The sequence below is a fragment of the Epargyreus clarus genome, unplaced genomic scaffold, assembly GCF_041222505.1.
Source record: "Epargyreus clarus isolate Ecla_fem2 unplaced genomic scaffold, WU_Ecla_fem_2.2 ptg000026l, whole genome shotgun sequence".
NCBI lineage: Eukaryota > Metazoa > Arthropoda > Insecta > Lepidoptera > Hesperiidae > Epargyreus > Epargyreus clarus.
Genome location: NW_027332233.1, coordinates 13,944,970 through 13,965,465, shown reverse-complemented (window position 1 = coordinate 13,965,465; position 20,496 = coordinate 13,944,970). Strand labels below are relative to the sequence as shown.

The window sequence follows — 20,496 nt, the reverse complement described above, 5'->3', positions numbered from 1 at the left end:
CCAAAGCTATAGTGTGGTTCCTTAATTTTTAATTAAATCTGCAACGAGATTAAGTACGCAAAGCGCGTGTGATAGGCGCTTTGTTAAGCACGTTAGTTCGCCCGCTGCGCACCGCTATATATATATATATATATAAACTACTAGGTATTATTCCGAGCCATATAGAAAAGTTATTATTGAATACACTTTTTGCTCATTATTTAGGTACTTATAGGTAAAAAAACAGAAGTTTTTTAGTCTTTATCAATGTCTAACTAATAACTACCTAATCTGAACATCTTCATAGTAAAATTCCAATTTTTCATAATGAACCATAAAAAGCAAGTGGTTAGAAACACGAGCTCTTGATTGAGGGATTTCTGATTTTTCAAAAGCTGTGTGCGTATTAGTAATTAATTATCATTTAGTTAAAACGATAGCATCATAAAGAGGTATGTAACGTTCGTCTGACCAGCTGACGTATAATATAATTATGAATAAGTATATATAATGTATGTATATATATAATTATGTCTTGAAGAAAAAATCTTCCACCAGGTTTTTTCTACAAGACATCATTATATAAACTATTAGCTATTAGCTATAATTTAATAAATTCTTAACTGGAGGATCATCATTAATTGATGATTTTTTTACATACGGTAGCAACTGCGGCTGAACCCACTAACGAAATAGTAGCTTACGTAAACGAAAAGAGTTATCGTCTGAGCAGAAATTGATCATGAAAATCTGATGCTGACTCGGAGACTATTGATGTTATGTTTTATTATTTACTCATTGATATACTACTAATAAAGACGTAGTAGTATATCAGTGTATTTACTAGTAAAACTTTCTGATACCTGATATTTCTGTGGGAACTTCAAAATAAATATAGTGTAGAAACTCAATTAACCGTACTAATTATTGTATAGGCATTCGGACAATCGAATCTATGGAGATTAGTGGGTTTGTATGTATATTTTGTATAATTTTATATAATTACTAGCGGACCCGATAGACGTTGTTCTGCATATTATGCGTCTTTAATTTGAAAATTTCAAACTTTTTAAAAAAGTTATTACGATCTGGACCGTTTTGATAAAAAATATTACAATATCTAACGTCATTACATGTACCTACATTTATCACAATTCCACCAATCGATAGCGTGTGAATATGTTTATATTATACGGGTATTGGAGTAATTTTTTTAGAGATGCGCAACATAAACCAGCTGATTCACCTTTGTACTTGAAAGCATGAAAATATTGACACTCTTTATCCATACTACCGATCGTAATTAGTGCATGTGATGAATAGTTTATTTCAGGATCATATTCAAACGCGAGACGATTAAGTGATGCTAGTGTCAATGCTCGATTATCTTGCACTCGCCGATAGTGACGTTCTCTATCTGTATCAGTCGCTCGTTGACGTGCCTCTCGTTGTCTTAACGTATTAGCATGAAGATGTTGAACGCGTTGCTCTGAATTTTCATTCGCCCGTGAACATGCAACTTGATCTCTTAAATTTGCATTATCCGTCGAATGTTCTTCAATTGATCTATTTAGTCGGCGATCATGGACCAATTGCGCATTCCGGGTACGTCGACCAATATTTTTGGCTCTTCCACAAAGACGTGGCATGTTTTTGTAAAAGAAAAATCATGTAAAATAATGTACAACGAATATAAGTAACTTTTATTAAAGATAAAATTCTAAGTAATTAACCAAAAAGATTTATTGTAACAAATTTAAGATAAAACAACGTATAAGTTTATTTTTTGCTTTGTTCTTAACTAAATATTTCTAATAAGGAAACATTTTTAATGAAAACAATAAAAATAATTCGTCAGAAATAAATGACGCAGATCGTATACAAAAAATAAATTTGAAGGTTAGGATGGTTATTAAACAACACATGTGTAAATTTGATAAGAAAATTTATAAGAAATATACTCACTACGATTCCCACTCAAATCGGAAAATGTATAGTTTTTTATGCACACTTCAAAACTTTTAACACTCAAAACCTCTTGATTTAATATTTAATTCAGCACGTGTTTGAAAATAACTCGATGATAACAAAATATCTTTTTCAATTCGATTGCAGCGCCAACTGTCGGGAGAAACTATTATTAAAATAAATTATTATTAGATATAATTATAAAAATTAATTAAAAAAGCCCACGGACTAAATTGTGAATCTAAACCATTCTCAAGTCCCCTTGAACACACACAACAAATTTCATCAAAATCAGTCCAGTACAGGAGGAGTTCAGTGACATACACACGCACATAAGAAATATATATATATATATATATATATATATATATATATATATATATATATATATATATATATAAACTCCTTTGCAAAAAAAACGGGCACCTTACACACACACTTTACCTTAGCTTTTCTATGGGTAAATATTATTATATTTTTAGTATGTCATTAGCTTGGATGACTAGAAATTTCTTATTATCAATGAGAATCTAGTTTTTTAACACTTTTATCCTGGTATCGGTGTTTTAGTCAATGTAAACAGAGAGCCGTGTTAAAATGGACATTTTTATGGGTATAATGAAATTAAGACTACGAGTATTTTTATGGTATTTTAATAAAAGAGACATTAAAAAATAAAAATTAATAACGAGTATGACCTCCTCTTGCAGCGATTACGGCATGTAATCGTCTTGGCATGCTTCCCACCAGGCTTTTGATGGTGTCCTGTGGAATGTGTTCCCACTCAGTCGAGATTACACGTTTAAGCTCTCTGATGTTTTGTGGAGGTGGTTGGACAGATCGTACTCGCCTTTTTAGGAGGTCCCAAACATGCTCAATGGGGTTAAGGTCGGGGCTCCGCGCTGGCCAATCCAAACGACGAATACCGACCTCTTGCATATAAGCATCTACGTCGCCAGAACGGTGGGCCCGAGCATTATCGTCCATGTAAATGGCATCTTCACCAATTACAGTCAGTGCGGGTTGTGCATTTTGAGAAAGGATTTCTGTTATGTACCTATGCGCATTTAGTGAGCCATTTTCTATGAATACTATCTCGGTACGATAGTTGGAAGTTACGCCCGCCCAAAACATAACGGACCCTCCACCATAAGGGGTGATTTCTTCAAAACACACATCGGCATAGCGTTCCCCTGGTCTTCGTAACACTCGCCGACGTCGGTCCTCACCATGCAGACAAATTCGAGCCTCATCGGAGAAGAGTACGCTACTCCAGTTACCTGGTGTCCAAGATAGGCAATTTCTAGCGAACCTCAACCGCGCAATCCGGTGCTCACGGAGTAACTTGGGGGCCCGCGCTGGTCGTCGACTACGTATATCAGCAGCTAAAAGTCTTCTCCTCACAGTCCATAGGCTAACTTGTGCTCCTCGTACCTCTTCAAGGTTTCTTTTGAGGTCTATGTAACTGCATTTGCGGTTCCTCAGCGCCTGAGTCACTAAAAAGCGATCGTCTCGCGGCTGTGTGCAACGTTTTCTCCCAGAACCTTGCCTTCTCTGAACGGAACCTGTCTCTTGGTATCGAGTCCAGGTTCTTTGTACGGTTGAACGACTCACGTTTAACCGCTGTGAGACGTAACATTGGCTACACCCCTCTTCCAGCAGCGCTATAATTTTACTAGCTCTCATTGCTTTTTCTGCCATTACGATAGACACAAAGATATCTGTTTTAAGTCACAATAAGGCAGAATTATGCGATAAACATAAATTGTTGTACTAAAAATAACGAAAAGTTACTTTTAGTTGCTTGATAACCTTTTAACCGCAAACCCGCGAAAAGTGTCACAAAATGAAAAAGGGATTAATAATTTAAAAAACAAAAGTTTTGAATTTGGAATGAACTTTTTTTCATACCCAGACTCTTTATTAAGTGCCAGTAACATAGTTTGGCTATTAAAACCTCTGAAGAACTAAATTATTACCAATAATGTTAAAAAATCAAACCCGCCCGTTTTTTTTGCAAAGGAGTGTATATATATATATATATATGATAATGATATACTAAATACGTTTATTAAGAGTTTATTAAGAGATACATTTCATCTAACATATAATATAGGTACACTAGCAGAACCCGCGGCTTCGCCCGCGTAAAAAAAATATGATATAACAGACAAATACTCGTAACTGTAATCGTAAATTTGTACCTTTAACAATTTTAACGATAAAATAGCATTAATACTTAATTAATAAAAGCTTTTTTTCTTCACTGTGTAACTAAATTGGTCAAGCTTTCTTCAGAAACATACACTAAAATTCTAATTAGTGGACTGTAATGAAACTTTCTTTAAAATATAAGTTTCATGTAGGATACAATAATTATTATTTACTCTATTCCATAGGAACCGTCCATGTTATATGCGGCCTTACATACAGTGGTTCTTTCCAGGGTAGCTGGCTGGGCGGTTAGAGCTCCCATTCTTGCTGCCCGCAACTCCCGAAGTCCCCCTTTAGTCTCGTACGACATACTGTAGCCCTGTTCTAGCCCAAAAATTTTAATCCAAGGTCTATGTGTCTATCACATAACCATCACTAATCCACGCATAACCACAACCATACCCCACGGCAGGACAAAATGTTGGCACGCAGTGTGTCCAAAGTAGTTGCGATGTACCTAAACAGTATACCAAAATTACGCATTATCATATATGAAATTTGCACCCGTCCACGTTGTCGTGTATTTGTCTGAATAGACGTTATCTGAAATTTTACGTTTCTAACTTCGAACCTAAAAGATTCCCGTATATATACATATAACACTTCTTTTACCTCCTTAGTAGAATTTCAAAAACATTCCTATGTACATATGTATCAATAAATACTTTATCATCAAATTTCTGAAAGCTAATTCAACACCTGCGGTCGGCAACCCGACACCCACGGGTGGTGTATGGCCCGCGACTTTTCCTTTTGGCCCGCGGGTCTGCGCGTTACTAATAATTTACAAAGTACAAGTCCAACCCGCACCTCGAGCATTGCGTACAACTAAAATTTTTATTTACACATTTTGTGAAAATTTCAACTGTCTACCTCTAACGGTTTAAAAGTTAGTTCGAAAAATAGAATAGCATTTTGTTGTATGGGGACCCCTTTTTGTTTTCAACTTTTTTATTTTTAGTATTTGTTGTTATAGCGGCCACCGTTATGCATTCTCTGTAAGAATTACAAATGTCTATCTATTACGGTTCCAGAGATAGAGCCCTGTGACACACGGACAGACGGACAGACAGTGAAGTCTTAGTAATAGAGTTCCGTTTTTATCCTTTAAGTACGGAACCCTAAAAAACCGTCGATGTGCACTTCAACACGCGTAATACATTCCCATGTTAAAAGTATATGTTACGATGGCCCGTGGAATTTCACCCTACACTAAACCTCTCTGCACTCTGTTCTTTTTCCAGACACGCCAAAGGAAGTAACTTCAACAACGGTTTTTAAAGAATTTTCCTTTACTTATAGGTTTCTAAAGGTGGTAGAACCCTTTGTGGTTCGACTCCGGCGGCACCACCGCCACACCTATTTCTACCTAATAACAGCAGTGTTAGGCGCTGCTGTGTTCCGTTTTTAAGGGTGTGGTAAGGGAGACAGACTTTTCCGAGGCGTTCCAACTTAGTCCTCAGGGGTAGCGGCGCATCTGTGGCTGACCTCAGGTAGGAATATCTAATCCTATCTGGGGTTGATTACAGATGTCCATGGGCGGCAGTAGCCACTTACCATCAGGTGGACTGCATGCTCGTCTTCTACTTCTATAGTATAAAAAAAAAATAGTACCCTAATGGTGGTTGATTGTTGAGTTGCTAAAATGCTGAAACAGATGTGTAAACAGAAAGGCATAATGCATACACCCTTCTATAGCAGTCTTAAGGGTTGATCTAAAAATCTAAAAAAAACCGTGACTCAGATGCTTCATTGATTGTAATGATAATTTTTCATAGTGGTCGCTCCCGAATTAACGGAGTTTGAAATAAAATTCCAACCCCCATTTAACGACCTTAAGGGATGATTTTCCAAAAATAATGGTATAGGTGTTTAATTATTTTCTATCGAAAACCCAAATACCGATTTTTATACAGTTTACATTAAAACTGGAGGACTTTCATACAAACTTACAACCCCTATTTTACCCTCTTGAGGGTAGATTTTCCATAAATGGTGTTAAAAAGTTCTATTATTTCTAACAGGAAAGCCAAATGCAAGTTTTTATAGTCCTTGCTTCCGAATTAACGGAGTTTGGAATAAAATTCCAACCCCCAATTAACGACCTTAAGGGATGGTTTTCCAAAAAAAAATGAAATAAGTGTTTAATTATTTTCTATCGAAAACCCAAATACCGATTTTTATACAGTTTACTTCAAAACTGGTGGACTTTCATACAAACTTACAACCCCTATTTTACCCTCTTGAGGATAGATTTTCCATAAATGGTGTTAAAAAAGTTCTATTATTTCCAACAGGAAAGCCAAATGCAAGTTTTTATAGTCCTTGCTTCCGAATTAACGGAGTTTGAAATAAAATTCCAACCCCCATTTAACGAACTTAAGGGATGATTTTCCAAAAACAATGAAATAGATGATTAATTATTTTCTATCGAAACCCAGATACCGATTTTTATACAGTTTACATCAAAACTGTGGGACTCTCATACAAACTTACAACCCTTATTTAACCCAAATAAGGGTTCATTTTCTAAACGGTAGAATTATAGTTCCACTGTATCTAACCAGTGAGCCAATGGCTAACTTACATAGTGCTGGCTTTCAAATTGGCGAATTTTAAAATAAGCTGTTTAACCCTTATTTTACCAACTTAAGGGTTGATTTTCCAAAAATGGTGAAATAGGTATTTAATTTTTTTTAATCGAAAACCTAAATACCGATTTTGATAGCGTTTACATCAAAACTGGGGGAATTCTATACAAACTTACAACCCTTATTTAACCCACATAGGGGTTGATTTTCCAAAAACGGTAGAACTAAAGTTATTTTATATCTAACCAGCAAAGCAATGGCTAACTTTTATAGTGCTGGCTTCCAAAATGGCAAAATTTAAAATAACCTGTCAACCCCTATTTAACCACCTTTAGGGTTGATTTTGGAAAAACCCTTAGATTAGATTTTTATTACTTTAAATCAGAAAGCTAAATACCAATTTTCATCTAGTTTACTTTAAAGCTGACGGACTTTCATATTAACTTCCAACCCCCATTTAACCCCCTTAACGGTGGAATATCAAAAAATCCGTTCTTAGTGCGCATCTACATTATAAAATGAAGCTATACTTCATAAAATTGTTTGGTCAAGTTTCAGAGTTTTAAAAGCGATAGATTGGAAGATAATTTTTTTTTTTAATTTTCAACGCCCCCGCACTTCCCTCTGGGGTGAAATATCATAAAATTAGTTTTTAGTAAATTCAAACATGCCAAAAAGAATATCCTGACTAAGTTTCATACCTATAAGAGCTGTAGTTTTAAAATGTGAATTTTTTTTTAATTAACACCCCCGCAACCCCTCTTGGGGGTGGAATTTCGTAAAATCCGTTCTTAGCTGACCTCTACTCGGTGAAAAGAATATTCCTACCAAATTTCAAGTCTTTAGCTCTAATGGTTCCAGAGATATCGTGATGAGTGACTATATACGTGGAAATCTCTTATATATATATAGATTATAGGCACATATTTAGGTACATGTTTTTCTAGATTACGTAAGTACCTGCATAATTAGTAAAATACTGCAGCCTTAATCATGAAATAAAATATTTAGGTATTATACCTACGTATGCAAATATAATTTATTTATAATATGTATTTGGTAATCATGAAATATAAATAAGTTTAATTTGGTTAAAATATTTGTGCGACTTTTATTAAATTAATTATAATTAGTCGCGGTTAGTACTCCGGATAATCGCGAATCTGTAGAACTGAAGGTCGGATAATCGAACTTCTACTGTACCTCCATTGTTGCATTTTATTTCAAATTTCTCCAAACATTATTTTATAAAAAAATAAATGTACCTTTATATAATAATAAAGGATTTGTAATAGTAGTTAAATTGTATATTTTCACAATTTTATTTACCAAATACATAAAAATTTAGTAACAAAATAATAAATTAAACTATAAACTAAAAAAGAACTTATTACACCTATTACACCAAAACGAAAAACAAAATGTAATGTTATAATTTCTAGTCAATCTATCGACTGCTTTTCAAATTCTGTATTTCAATATAAATCAGTTGAAACTGATTTTTATACGGTTGTTGAACATTTGCTTAATTGCCGCAGTAGTCTAGACGATACATACAATAAATCTTCAAGATTATTCATTAGTATTTTTTGCACACTTGTCATTAAATTACCCTTCATAACGTACTACGTAAAACATATATAATGCCAAACCGTTTTATTTACTAAATAATCAAAGTAACTTAATCCTCGAATATTATCTTCATTGTATTTTATTCTGCCACCGGGGAGAGTACAGTATAAAATACCAGTCGCTTAATAAACGAAGACATATTAAGTATAAAAATTGAAGATATTGCAAAGCTAATTATATAAAATAAGGCCATTGGTAAAAGCATTTTTGATAACAAAATGTTTGACCTAAAGGATAAAGTAGTGTTGGTCACTGGAGGTGCGGACGGCATTGGCGCCAGTGCTGTCAGGGCTTTTCTGGATGAAGGGATAAAGGTATGTATCTAAAACTTGGCTCTAATCAATTTTTAAAAGGACATATAAACATACAACTACATAAGCGCTAATTATCTAGGTAAATATCATCACGACTTTTTGGGAACTTTTGTTTTGTGCCAAACATAGTTGAAATTAATTTAGGTATATTTACTTTTATTTATTATCATATAACTTTAATTATTAATAATGTTCACCCTATTAAAAGCTATGTTGTAGTAAGCTTGTTAAAGTATCATAAAATAACAATAAAAAGTATTTAAACAATATTTTATGTATGTTTAAAAATATAAACAAACTGTAAGCAATTTGTATGGGACTCTTAATTCTCTTTAGCATAATGCATCGAAAAATAATGTGAGGTTTAATTGTTGCCAAGTACAAACAAAATCACATCATCAACAAATCATCAACCCATTAACGTCCCACTGCTGGGCACGGGTCTCCTCTCGTAATGAGAAGGATTAGGCTATAGTCCACCGCGCTGGCCAAGTGCGTATTGGTAGACTTCACATACCTTTGAGTTATTTTTTTTTTTTAATCTCTCAGGTAAGTATGCAGATTTCCTAACGATGTTTTCCTTCATCATTTGCCAAGTGATAATTAATTTCTAATACGCGCATAACTTTGAAAAATCAGAGGTGCGTGCCTGGGATTTGACCCTCGGACCCCTCGATCGAGAGTCCGAGTTTCTTAACCACTAGGCTATCACTGCCTTAATCAAATATAATTATTTTTATGATGTAAATTACCTACATGGTTTAATAACTACCGCTAAACAGTGAAATGATGAGAAACATCATATTATTATAGCGAAAATGATCAAATATTGCTATCATCATTAAGCTACATAGTTTCATTCCCAGCCAAAATTCAATTGATGGTTGCTCCGGCGTATTTTTTTTTATAATATGGGAGTAGCAGACGAGCATGCAGTCCAACTGATGGTAAGTGGCTACTAGTGCTACGGTTACTACGGCCACAGGGTTCTACCACTGTCAAAATAATAAACGTATAATTTTGATAAAATAACTCTCTTTAATCGCCGTATAAGGCTTCGGGGGCGCGCAGCGTCCTAAAGGGTGAAGGCTTGTCGAATTTTTCGAAGGTTTTTAATTTATTTAGGAAGTTGGAGAAAAAACAACGTTACATTATTTTATAGTAGTCAGAAGTGAAATCAATATATTTCTTTTAAAAATACAAACAAGTATAAAAAGTATAAAAATACATAAAACCTATCCCTATTGCCAGCAGCCTGCACCGCACACACGCCGGTTCCCTTCGGCACGAGCATGTTCTTCAGTTCATCTTGGAGCTGTCAATTTCCATATCAAAAGGCTTTTGCAAGAGATCTGGCGGCCGTCCATTTTGTTAATGGAGATCACCGGCACCTTGCCCAGAATCTGAGAACAATGTTTTATTTAGAATACAATATTTAAACTGCACATACATGTTAACAATATACATTGGATTTATGCTCAAGAACCACCAGTGTGACAGATACACAAAAAATATAATACAAAAATAAAACTAATATTTGGAAGGTGGTAGAAAGCTTTGGTAAGCTTAATCCCCAGGGGTAGCGGCGCATCTGTGGCCGACCTCAGGTAGGAATATTTAATCCTATCGGGGGTTGATTACAGATGTACATGGGCGACAGTAGCCACTTACGATCAGGTGGACTGCATGCTCGTCTGCTACTCTTATATTATAAAAAAAAAAACTTATTCGAGCTCACACTCTTGCCGCCCGCAATCTCGGAAGCCCCTTATAGTCGCCTCTTACGGCAGACAGAGGATACCGTATCCCTATTCTCGTCACGGAACCACAGGGATAAAGGCTATATACCTACACTTGTCTTATTTCGTTTTCGTCGTCACTACAATTTGTCTTCTTCAAATTAATGTTATTCAGTAATTAAATTTAAACATTTTACCATTAAATATAATTATTTGTCACTAACTTGCTATTTATGCAAATGTCTACTAATTTAATTAAGAAATAAATATTTGAATTACTGTTGGCAAACATTAAGGTAGCAAAAACTATTTTTTTATTACGGATATTATTATTATTTGAAATACCTGTATCGTAATTTGAGAGACACTAAGAAAAATAATTTTCGCGGGACGCCTGGAAGGGGTGAAACATCACAGCATCTTTACTAAAATGCTAAAAATAAGTTTATGCAATAAATAATAATTAAAAGTTTATAATTATAATATTGTCTTGCAATTATTTTAAAAGCGAGTGCGAAATTACCCAATTTTCTGCATAATCCTTATACCAGATTTTATTTGCGGAACAAGCATTTAAAACATTGCAAGATGTTCTAGCCAATACGAAGCTCTTGGGCTCTACCCAAATTAGAGTAAGTTATACCGGTTAATTGCACCCCTTGGCCACCTTAAAGCTCCATCGTCAGACCCCAGATACCATCAAGGTCTGCAGACCTAGTTAACAAAATATAAGGAGCCCAAACACGATTGAGTTACATTGTTTTATTGCACAATTCTTCACAATTCTATGACCATCATCCAACTCTACCATCAGACCAGCTCCAACTCATAAAAATATTTCATTGTCCTCCGATCTACATCCGTATGTAAAATTTCAGCTCAATTGGATACCGGAAGTGGATCAAAATAAACTTTCATGATTGACCCGAACACACATACATATTTACATAATTCAACCTTGTAATAATATTAATATATAAATAGAAGAGAACAGACGAAATTTTCCAAATGATAATACTTATTTAAATCCGTTTTTTTTGAAGCGTCATTAAATTTAACCCTTAAATAACTAATTTAACTAAAAAACATGAAATGTAAAATTAAATTTTTTATTTAATTTTTTTTCATGTTTTTGTTTAAGTTTGTTGAGAAACTGTATGACAAAGATATTATATTTTAATATTTTATATAGGTACATTTGGAAACGAATATAATTTATTTAAATTAACACGATTATACTTTATTTAAATAACGTTTTTTAAGTTATTAAATTTAATTCTGAATATCATGTTTTTGTGATTATAGAGTGGACGAAAAAGGTATTATACTATAATATTTTCATACAAATATTAAATCTTCGTTCGCAGCATGTAACAATATTGGACATATCTGAACAAATCGGAATTGCTTTTGAAGAGGAATTGAACAAGAAGTATGGAAATAAAGTTTTATTTATAACATGTGATATTTCCCAAGAAGATCAATTACTAAATGCTTTTAAAACTGTCATAAAGGAACAAGGATACATAGATGTTATTATTAACAATGCTGGAATTTTCAATGATAAAATATACGCAAGGCAAATTGATATTAACTTGGTAAGTGAAACTATCGATTTACATGACGTACATAATTACATTTATTGAGCATGCCTACTTTGTATTCAGGGGTTCTCAATGACCAAAGACTTTTAATTCGGTTTAAGTTTCGTTCGGGTTTTAGAGCCATTAAGCATTTATCAAATGATTTTTATAAAATAATAATGATAAAACTATTTTTTCTTGGTTATTTAATTATTCATTGCGTTTTTATAAGATCCAACTGATGATAATGACTACCACCGCACATGGACATTTGTAATCAACCTCAGATAAGATAAGATTCCTACTTGAGGTCGGCCACATGCGCCGTTACCCCTGGGGACTATGGTGGAATGTTTCAGAAAAGTATGTCTCCCTTCAGACCATAAGACAGCAGCACTTTACACTGGTGCTATTAGGTAAAAAAAGGTGTGTCGATGGTGCCGCCGGAGTAGATCAGTAGAGGGTCTTTTTTTTTTTTTTTTTTTTTTTGGTTACGAGGGGGAAACCTTCAAAAGGTACCCTATGCCGTGGGAGCGGCACGGGGTTATGTGGGATTCTTACCGCACTAAAACCCCCCCGGTGGCCGTCCTCGGCGCTGCGTAGAGAACTCCGGGATCTCCAAAGGAACGCAACCGGAGTCCTCTTAGCGCGTTGCCCCATCGGGCTCTGCTCAGGTGAGCTTGACGCTCGCCACACCGTCTGGTGGGCACGACGGTATGCGACCACACATACCGCCGTCCTTCCCGGGGTCACTAGCCGGGCAGTTCGAGCTCCCACTCTTGCCGCCCGCAACCCCGGAAGCCCCTTTTAGTCGCCTCTTACGACAGGCAGGGGATACCGTAGCCCTATTCTCAGTAGATGGTCCTAGCACCTTCAATCTTTAGTATTTTCACATTTGATTATCTTTGTTATGTTATTATCGCTTAATGATTATAAGTGAGGATAATTATAATTAGTATCAAAGGTTATCATTATATTGTTTGGCTTCACAGTCACCAACAGTTTAATTATTTCAGACCATAGTAAAAAACATATGTATATTATATTATTTTCAGACAGCCTTGACCAGAAGCACTTTGCAAGCTTGGGAGCTAATGCGCAAAGACGCGGGAGGTAGAGGCGGTACAGTCATCAACATCTCATCAATTTCTGCCGTAATCAATTTTAATGTAGCCCCAGCGTACAGTGCGACTAAGGCCGCGGTCCTTAAGTTTAGTACCTCGTTGGGTGTAAGTATTATGTCACGAAAGCATCAAATTGCTATTTCAGCAGTTCTTCGCTTCATGTACACGGATAATTCCAGTGGTGCAGGAGAACCATTGCTGCCAATCTTAACCTAATTTGTTCGTATTGTGTGTTATTTCCTTACTGGCTAATCCATAACTCATATTTAAAAGTAACATCAAGTTCATTGGCGTAAATATCTGCAATGGTGTGGTGACATATGATGACATATGATTACGTGTCTTATATTGATATCATGTGTGTAAACAATGAATATTATATTTTAATATACTTGAAATACATATAATACGTAAATTGTATCCTTCTGCTGTTAAATAAATTTAAATTATGCATAATCTATCACTCTTTCCTGCGCGCAATATTTGTAAAAAAGGAATCCGAAGTTTTAGCTTCGCGTGTTACAAATATTGATAAAGAAATAAGTGTTTCTGTTTGTTGCAGGATGAACCTCACTATTTAAGAACAGGTGTTCGAATAATTACTATTTGTTTTGGAGTTACAATTACGAAATTAGTAGAACGGTCTGGAATTCACAGCTTTGACCGAGTAATTGCAGAAAAGACACCGGTTGCGTTGAATAAATTAAATCCACAGACGTAAGTAGTTGTCTTCAACATTATTGTCCCATTTCTAGGTACGGCTCTCAGCATAAATGGGATATAAGCCATTGTGCATTGCGCTGGCCAAATGAGAATTGATAGACTTCACATACTTTTGTGATCACAAAACATGTGTGTCTTCATGAATTATTATTAAATTGTCAATTTTACAGCTATCCGAATTACGTTTTTGTATAAGATATACTGATGGTAAGTAGCCACTGTCGCCCATGACTGCCGGATATGTATTATTAACCCTACATGAGATTGGTTTAATAACTGAGGTCGGGTCGGCCATAGATGCGCCACGACCCCTGAAGACAAAGCTGGAATGCCTCGGAAAAGTATGTCTCCCAGTATGTCTACCTTCAAACAGAGCACAGTAGCGTTTAATACTGCTGTTATTAGGCGAGGCGTTGGTGCCGTTGGAGTCGAATCACAGAGGGCTCTACCACCTTCAAATCTTTACGTAATTGTCTTTGATAAGTAAAATAGATAGATACTTCACCGCCATGAAATTTAATAAAGCCACAAAAGGATAATTTTATCATTTCTCCTTTGAATTCTTGACAAATAAAATACATTTTAGAGTTATTAAGTAATAAGTAATTACATTAAGTAATACCTACTGGTTGTTTACGTAATAAATAAATAGGTATTTCAAACATTTTAAGGACATTTTAGAACTGAGACGTGGCAAAATTTTATCTACGTAACAATTTAAATTTTCAAAACTGGTTACGTTTCCTGTTAGGAGTGATAAATCTATGTATATTACTCATCTAAGATAATTGTTTTATGCTTCCAGAGCTGAACAGGCAGCGCGCGGGCTGGTAGAGGCGTACAAAGAGGGCAACAGCGGCAGTGTGTGGTGGGTGTCGAGTGGAAAACCGGCGCTAGATATAACGGATAAATACAAACAAAGTACTGAATTATTCAACGAATTTCTTCAGTATTAGAAAAAAAATAATGTTTAAATATAGTACAGGTTGTGCCAGTGTTAATGTTCTGTCGTATTTTTAATGATTTAACTTCGTTGTTTGGTGATTTTTTTATATTTGTTGTATAAGGTTTTATTTTATTTATTTTTATGTTTAAAATATGACAAGTTAATGGTTTTATTTTTAAATAAATTTGTTTCTCTCATTCCACTGCCCTTAAAGTATCGCCACCATTATTACCACCTAAGTCCATCTAAGGCTATAACACAATTGCTTTGAGATTTTTCTGGTAATTCTAAAAATGGTCGGATGTTTAAAACCTGGGATCTGACCAACAGTTACTTCATTCAACCATCACAACCACAGAAAAGCCAGTGCATGTAGCACCTAAAAGATGGTACGCTTAGAACATGCATCCCTCATGTTCTGCGAATTAAATTCTTAGGGCAACCAAAATGTAATATTTTTTTTATATTATCAGCTCTGGTTCATAAAAAAGAGATCAGATTAAAAATAAATTAAAAAATGTTCACAATCTCTGATAATAACGGGGGAGAAAAATAAATATTATAAAGAGATATAAAATTACCTATACATTCACAAAAATGCAATTTTCTTGAAATCCTAATATCTAGCAAAAGTTTATATTAAAACAAGAGTCCATAATAATGATACTATTGGTCCTCGTATAAACTACAAAGAGTTACGAGGTTATCCACTATAAATAGTATATACAGTATACATATCCTGATATTTTCCATTTAAATTTTGAGATTTTATCAATGTTACTTGTAACGACGCAGTATAAAATAGATGCTATGGGCGCTATGGGTAGATCCTTGTTTCCTTGACCTTTTCATATTTATTATAACGTTAATGTATAAGGTATTGGTAATTGTGTTAATAAATAATAGGGTTTCCGGTACTCGTACAATAACACAACCATAAGTATAAAATCTATATTGATTAGGTACATAGTTGTCTGATATGTGTAATCTGAAACTCTGCGTGAGATATTGAGATAATGGCAATATTTAGTTTATAATCATAATAATTTATAAACAAAGATACTCAGGAAGAGGGGGACTTGCGATAGGGACTACGTACCTACTCGTAAACAATTTATTGACTCGGTAATATGAGATCTGTAATCACATCAATCGCCTACTAAAAAACCACGGCAAAGTTGTGATTAACAATTGTGTATCACCTAAGTATCAGGCACTATTTCTTATGATTTATTTTGTGATTTCCAAGAACTAGTTCGTTGTTATATGTATGTAATCTAGAACTTTTCTATTTAAAATTAGTACAAAAATGCTAATTTATTTAGTTAATAATATTAATAAATTTAAGTATTCTATTGTGTTTTTTCTAGCTTTCAAAAAAATAAATATAATATATATATTTTCCTATTTCGAAGTCAGTAAAGTATTGTAGGTAACTCATCTGACATCAATATAAAGTATGCTATCAAAATGAAACGCCAAACCTTCCACATAAATCACAGGTCAATTATTTTACAATAAAATCGTATAATTGTCAGAACATTAGTATCAAAATAGACTTTGAACATCAATAGGTAAATATTGACTATAATAGGGACGTAATATGATATTTGAATTTGCCTTAATGAGATTGTTGTTATCAAAAAAATAATACGGCACTCTAAAACGCAAGAGGTATAAATGATGCACAATTAAAAAGATAAAACATATTGATCGCATACGTTGTTGCGCACGAATCTGTTCATTCGCTTATACGATCTTATTTTAAATAAGAATTCGGCTAATAGAGCCATGTATACTTTACTGGATAAAGTGGTAATCGTAACTGGTGGTGCTAATGGTATAGGAGAAGCTGTGGTCCGGGACTTGATGGAACAAGGCACGAAGGTATGTAGATCCTAACTTGAAGTAGGTACTCATTTGTATATTTTAAATTTCATGTCGTCATAAAGAAAGGAAAGGTAAAGATTGACAGAGTGTTTAGTTATTGGGATTGCTATTTTTTGATAATATAGAAATAGCTAACGAGCAAGCAGTGCATCTGATGAAGCCACTCCTGAAGAAGATCTTCTCCTCATGTGTAAGTCAGTCGCATCCACGCTCTTCTACCTAAACGCAAGAGCTGTCTATAAGAAGTATATCTGGCGGTGGTACTTCCCTTGTTGGGAACAGATAAGTATGCTCACCACTAATTCGGAATTGTTCATGTGAGATAACGCGATTTATTAACGGGTAGTGTTATTAGTTTTACTCAGCGGAGTAGTCACCAATATAATTTATCTCGAAAAATAGAGGATTAAATACTCCAGTGTTATTTGGAGTTGGGAATTTATGAGGATATCTAGTTCGCACAATTCAGATGAATTGCATGTCCCCCCTTTAAAAAGTCTATCTAGATCGTCTTTGTCTTTTTGAACTCATTTGTATCTTTCCAGTTTGTAGCGGTGTTAGATGTAGACGCTATATCAGGTATTGCATTGGAGGAAGAGTTGTCAAACAAACATGGAAGAAATAAAATTAAATTTTTTGAATGTGACGTCACTAGCGAAGAAAATTTATCAAACGCTTATAAAACAGTTATAAGAGATAACGGGTGCATTGATCTCGTCGTAAATAATGCCGCTGTAGACAACGAAGATTATGACAGTTTTAAAAACCTGATCGAAATCAATTATGTAAGTAAAGTAATTGTAATAAAATTTGCTTTTTATATTGTTATGATATATTTTTAATACTTAGTTCTTTCTTGCATTGCACTGATTTTAGCTATATATTTTTCAGTTATAGCATTGATTAGTATTGTTTTGGCTTCATACTCTGCCATTATCTATGTTCTTTCTATGTTATTATCTATGTTCTTTAAACCTGGGCCATTCAAAGGCAAGGCTTGAAAGGGACACTCTATAAGTAGATTTATGTCTAAGGTTTTTCGATTTCCTTCATTAAGATTCAACGTTGTTTTAATAAAATTATTTAAGTTAACAACAATTACCATATTTAGAAAGCAGGCAATTTCCGTGCGTCATTACAACATTGATTGATTTTATTAGTCAATATTCCATTAGTGATATTATTTATTTACCTATTTCCAGACAGCAGTCGTTTCATCAACATTAAAGGCATTGCAAGCGATGAGAACAGATGAAGGAGGGAAGGGTGGTACGGTGATCAACGTATCGTCGATTATAGCTCTATGTCAAGAGTCTCCCTGTTTGTTCGTGTACGCTGGAAGCAAGAGCGCGATCTTGCAGTTCAGCAATTGTATAGGAGTAAGTTTGACTGGGTATTTAAAATCCGAGGATTCAATTCAAGTACCAACGACAACAACGAACCTACCAACAACAAGTGCTGAAATACCAGAAGGTTTTTTGAATTATATAGAAGTATACTGCCAGAAAGTACTAAAAAAAAATGTTTTAAAATGAACAAACAATAAAATGTACTCAGGACAGTCGACAAAATTAAGTATGTTTCGTTGTCATGATTTTGTTGTTTTTACAGCAAAGGAAAAACTCTTAAGGAAACATCACATAGGAAATATACCAATATCAAAGGTAGCAACTATCTATGTAGGTACTTTCTCAGTCTGAGATGAAACCTCTGCCCTGTTTTAATCAATTGTTTTTTATTTGTATTCAATCATTATCAACTAATAGGTTGATAAATTGATTATTTTTTACTATTATTCTGAACTTAACTCTAGTACTTACGCACTCGTATTTTAACGATGTTGATGATATTTTTCAGCGTCAAGAATATTTTTCGAAAACAGGTGTAAGAGTGATTACTGTATGTTTCGGATTAACCGATACGGAACTTCCTGAAAAAGGCAAAAGTTTTGATATCGATATCACGCGTCAAATGAAGGCTTTATTACAAGATTTTGAAAAATATGGCCAAAAACAAAGGTAGGTTCCATAATGTATAAAGCACTTGTAGTGTCCTAGTTTATTTTTTAAGTAATTCAGTGGTTTCAAACCTGAAATTAGGATGAGATATTTAAGTAAACGAATAAACTATTTTCGAAGATGCAGAAGAATTACTAAGTTCGGCTCATTTTAAATGGTTACATCTGTAGCCGAGCCCAGGGAGGATAAGAATGTTGTCTGCGATTGACTTCAGACCTCTTCATGGGCGGCAGTAGCCACTTACCATCAGGTGGACTATGATCATTTGCTACGCATGATATATACGTTTGATAAATGTACTCATGTGAAGTGTAATTTTATGGTAATGATTATTTATCAAGTTTCATATTACTGTTTCAGTCCAAAAATGGCATCGAAAGGTATCATCGAAGCCTACCAGAAGGGTGAGAGTGGGAGCACTTGGTTGGTAAATAACAACAAAGTTTCAAATATTACCAGTAAAGTCAACGAGGCTTATGGGATTCTCTCAAACGCAATGTGCGAATAATTTAATAATAAACTTAGTACTAATACTGTTTTTTTACTCTATTCTATTTGTGTTAACTATAAAAAAAATTAATATATTATGTATACTACATTAGAATAAAGAAGATACAACACTCTATGGTTCGACTCCACACATGGCAATTTCTGTAACTCTTGTATAAAAATTCAAAAAACTCGCACCTCATGTTTCTCAAAATGTTACACCAAATATTCTAATTTATGAACGTGGGACTAGGTTAGATTTTCTAGCTTGATTGTACATTGTACGTACTCGTAATGGAAATACTTTTGTTACCGAAATGTATGTAAATATTACGTTTGTTGTTAATCTCCATTTTAAGATGGTTATCACTAAAAGGTTACACGTTTTGTTTAACTGAAAAGGTAGCTGCCACACCTCATTTCATCTTAAAATAGGAATATAGAGTTCCTGCGCAATCCATATGTATCCATGTGGTTTTTACAATTTACATTATCCACTTCTTGTATTTATTTGTATTTTTATTGATATTTGAATTAGTTCAACTACAATTGTAGTGCTGCTTGCCTATATTTCTCCCTATAGGACGAGGTTCTGTTTTCGACTATATAGAAGGCAATACATTCTCCCATAAAGTGTATATATAGGCCACCGGGACCATGCCTTAATGAAAGTCCTGGATCCACTCACCATAGCTACACGTAACCTTAAGTTGAACTGTTTGCACAGCGAAATAGTGAATGTCAAAGTAGTCCCTTGCATCACAAATTTGTCGAGTCATCTTGCATTATCCATGTATATTATTATGTACATAGTATAAGACATAATATAATTTTCCTTAAATGACAGTGCAAATTTAACTCTGGACGATCATGTTTCTAAGATATCATAATTCTGATATAATTGAGTGAGAAATTAAATGGAACGGAAAACTGTTATTAGGATAGTTATGTTTGTAAATGACTACCTATTGTTCAACTATGCTCGCGTGATTATTAAATATGGCATTTTCCTTAAATAGACTGAAAGTAGGTACTATAATGTTTTTGAAAGTAGTAGAGTTCTTTGTGGTTTGAATCCGGTGGCAACACCGTTACACCTATTTCTGTCTACTAACAGCAATTTTAAGCGCTGCTGTGTTCCACTTTGAGGGTGTGGTGAGGGAGAAATTTATCCCAGGTGTTCCAACTTAATCCTCAAAGGTAGCAATGCACCTATTGCCGTCCTCGGGTAGGATTCTTATCTTATGTGGGGTTTATTACAGATATTCTTAAGCGGCAGTAGACAC

The 20,496-nt window shown here is 34.4% G+C and overlaps 1 protein-coding gene across 1 annotated transcript; it reads left to right on the top strand.

Annotated features, from left to right (window-relative positions):
• Positions 1–8,575: 8,575 nt before the first annotated feature.
• Positions 8,576–19,240, top strand: LOC140753080 (uncharacterized). The gene is made up of 10 exons (XM_073087457.1): positions 8,576–8,698; positions 11,805–12,035; positions 13,076–13,249; positions 13,707–13,861; positions 14,673–14,816; positions 16,526–16,700; positions 17,249–17,488; positions 17,906–18,082; positions 18,561–18,721; positions 19,082–19,240. Exons 1-10 carry the CDS (start codon positions 8,603–8,605, stop codon positions 19,227–19,229), a joined length of 1,701 nt encoding a protein of 566 aa, XP_072943558.1. The 5' UTR covers positions 8,576–8,602; the 3' UTR covers positions 19,230–19,240.
• The last annotated feature ends 1,256 nt before the right edge of the window (positions 19,241–20,496 follow it).

Excerpts from the sequence above, each read along its gene's own strand:
- LOC140753080 (XM_073087457.1), top strand. The coding sequence starts at position 8,603 with ATGTTTGACCTAAAGGATAAAGTAGTGTTGGTCACTGGAGGTGCGGAC. Across the intron at positions 13,250-13,706 it reads AGTTTAGTACCTCGTTGGGT|GATGAACCTCACTATTTAAG; the intron begins GTAAGTATTATG and ends TGTTTGTTGCAG. Across the intron at positions 13,862-14,672 it reads AATAAATTAAATCCACAGAC|AGCTGAACAGGCAGCGCGCG; the intron begins GTAAGTAGTTGT and ends TTATGCTTCCAG.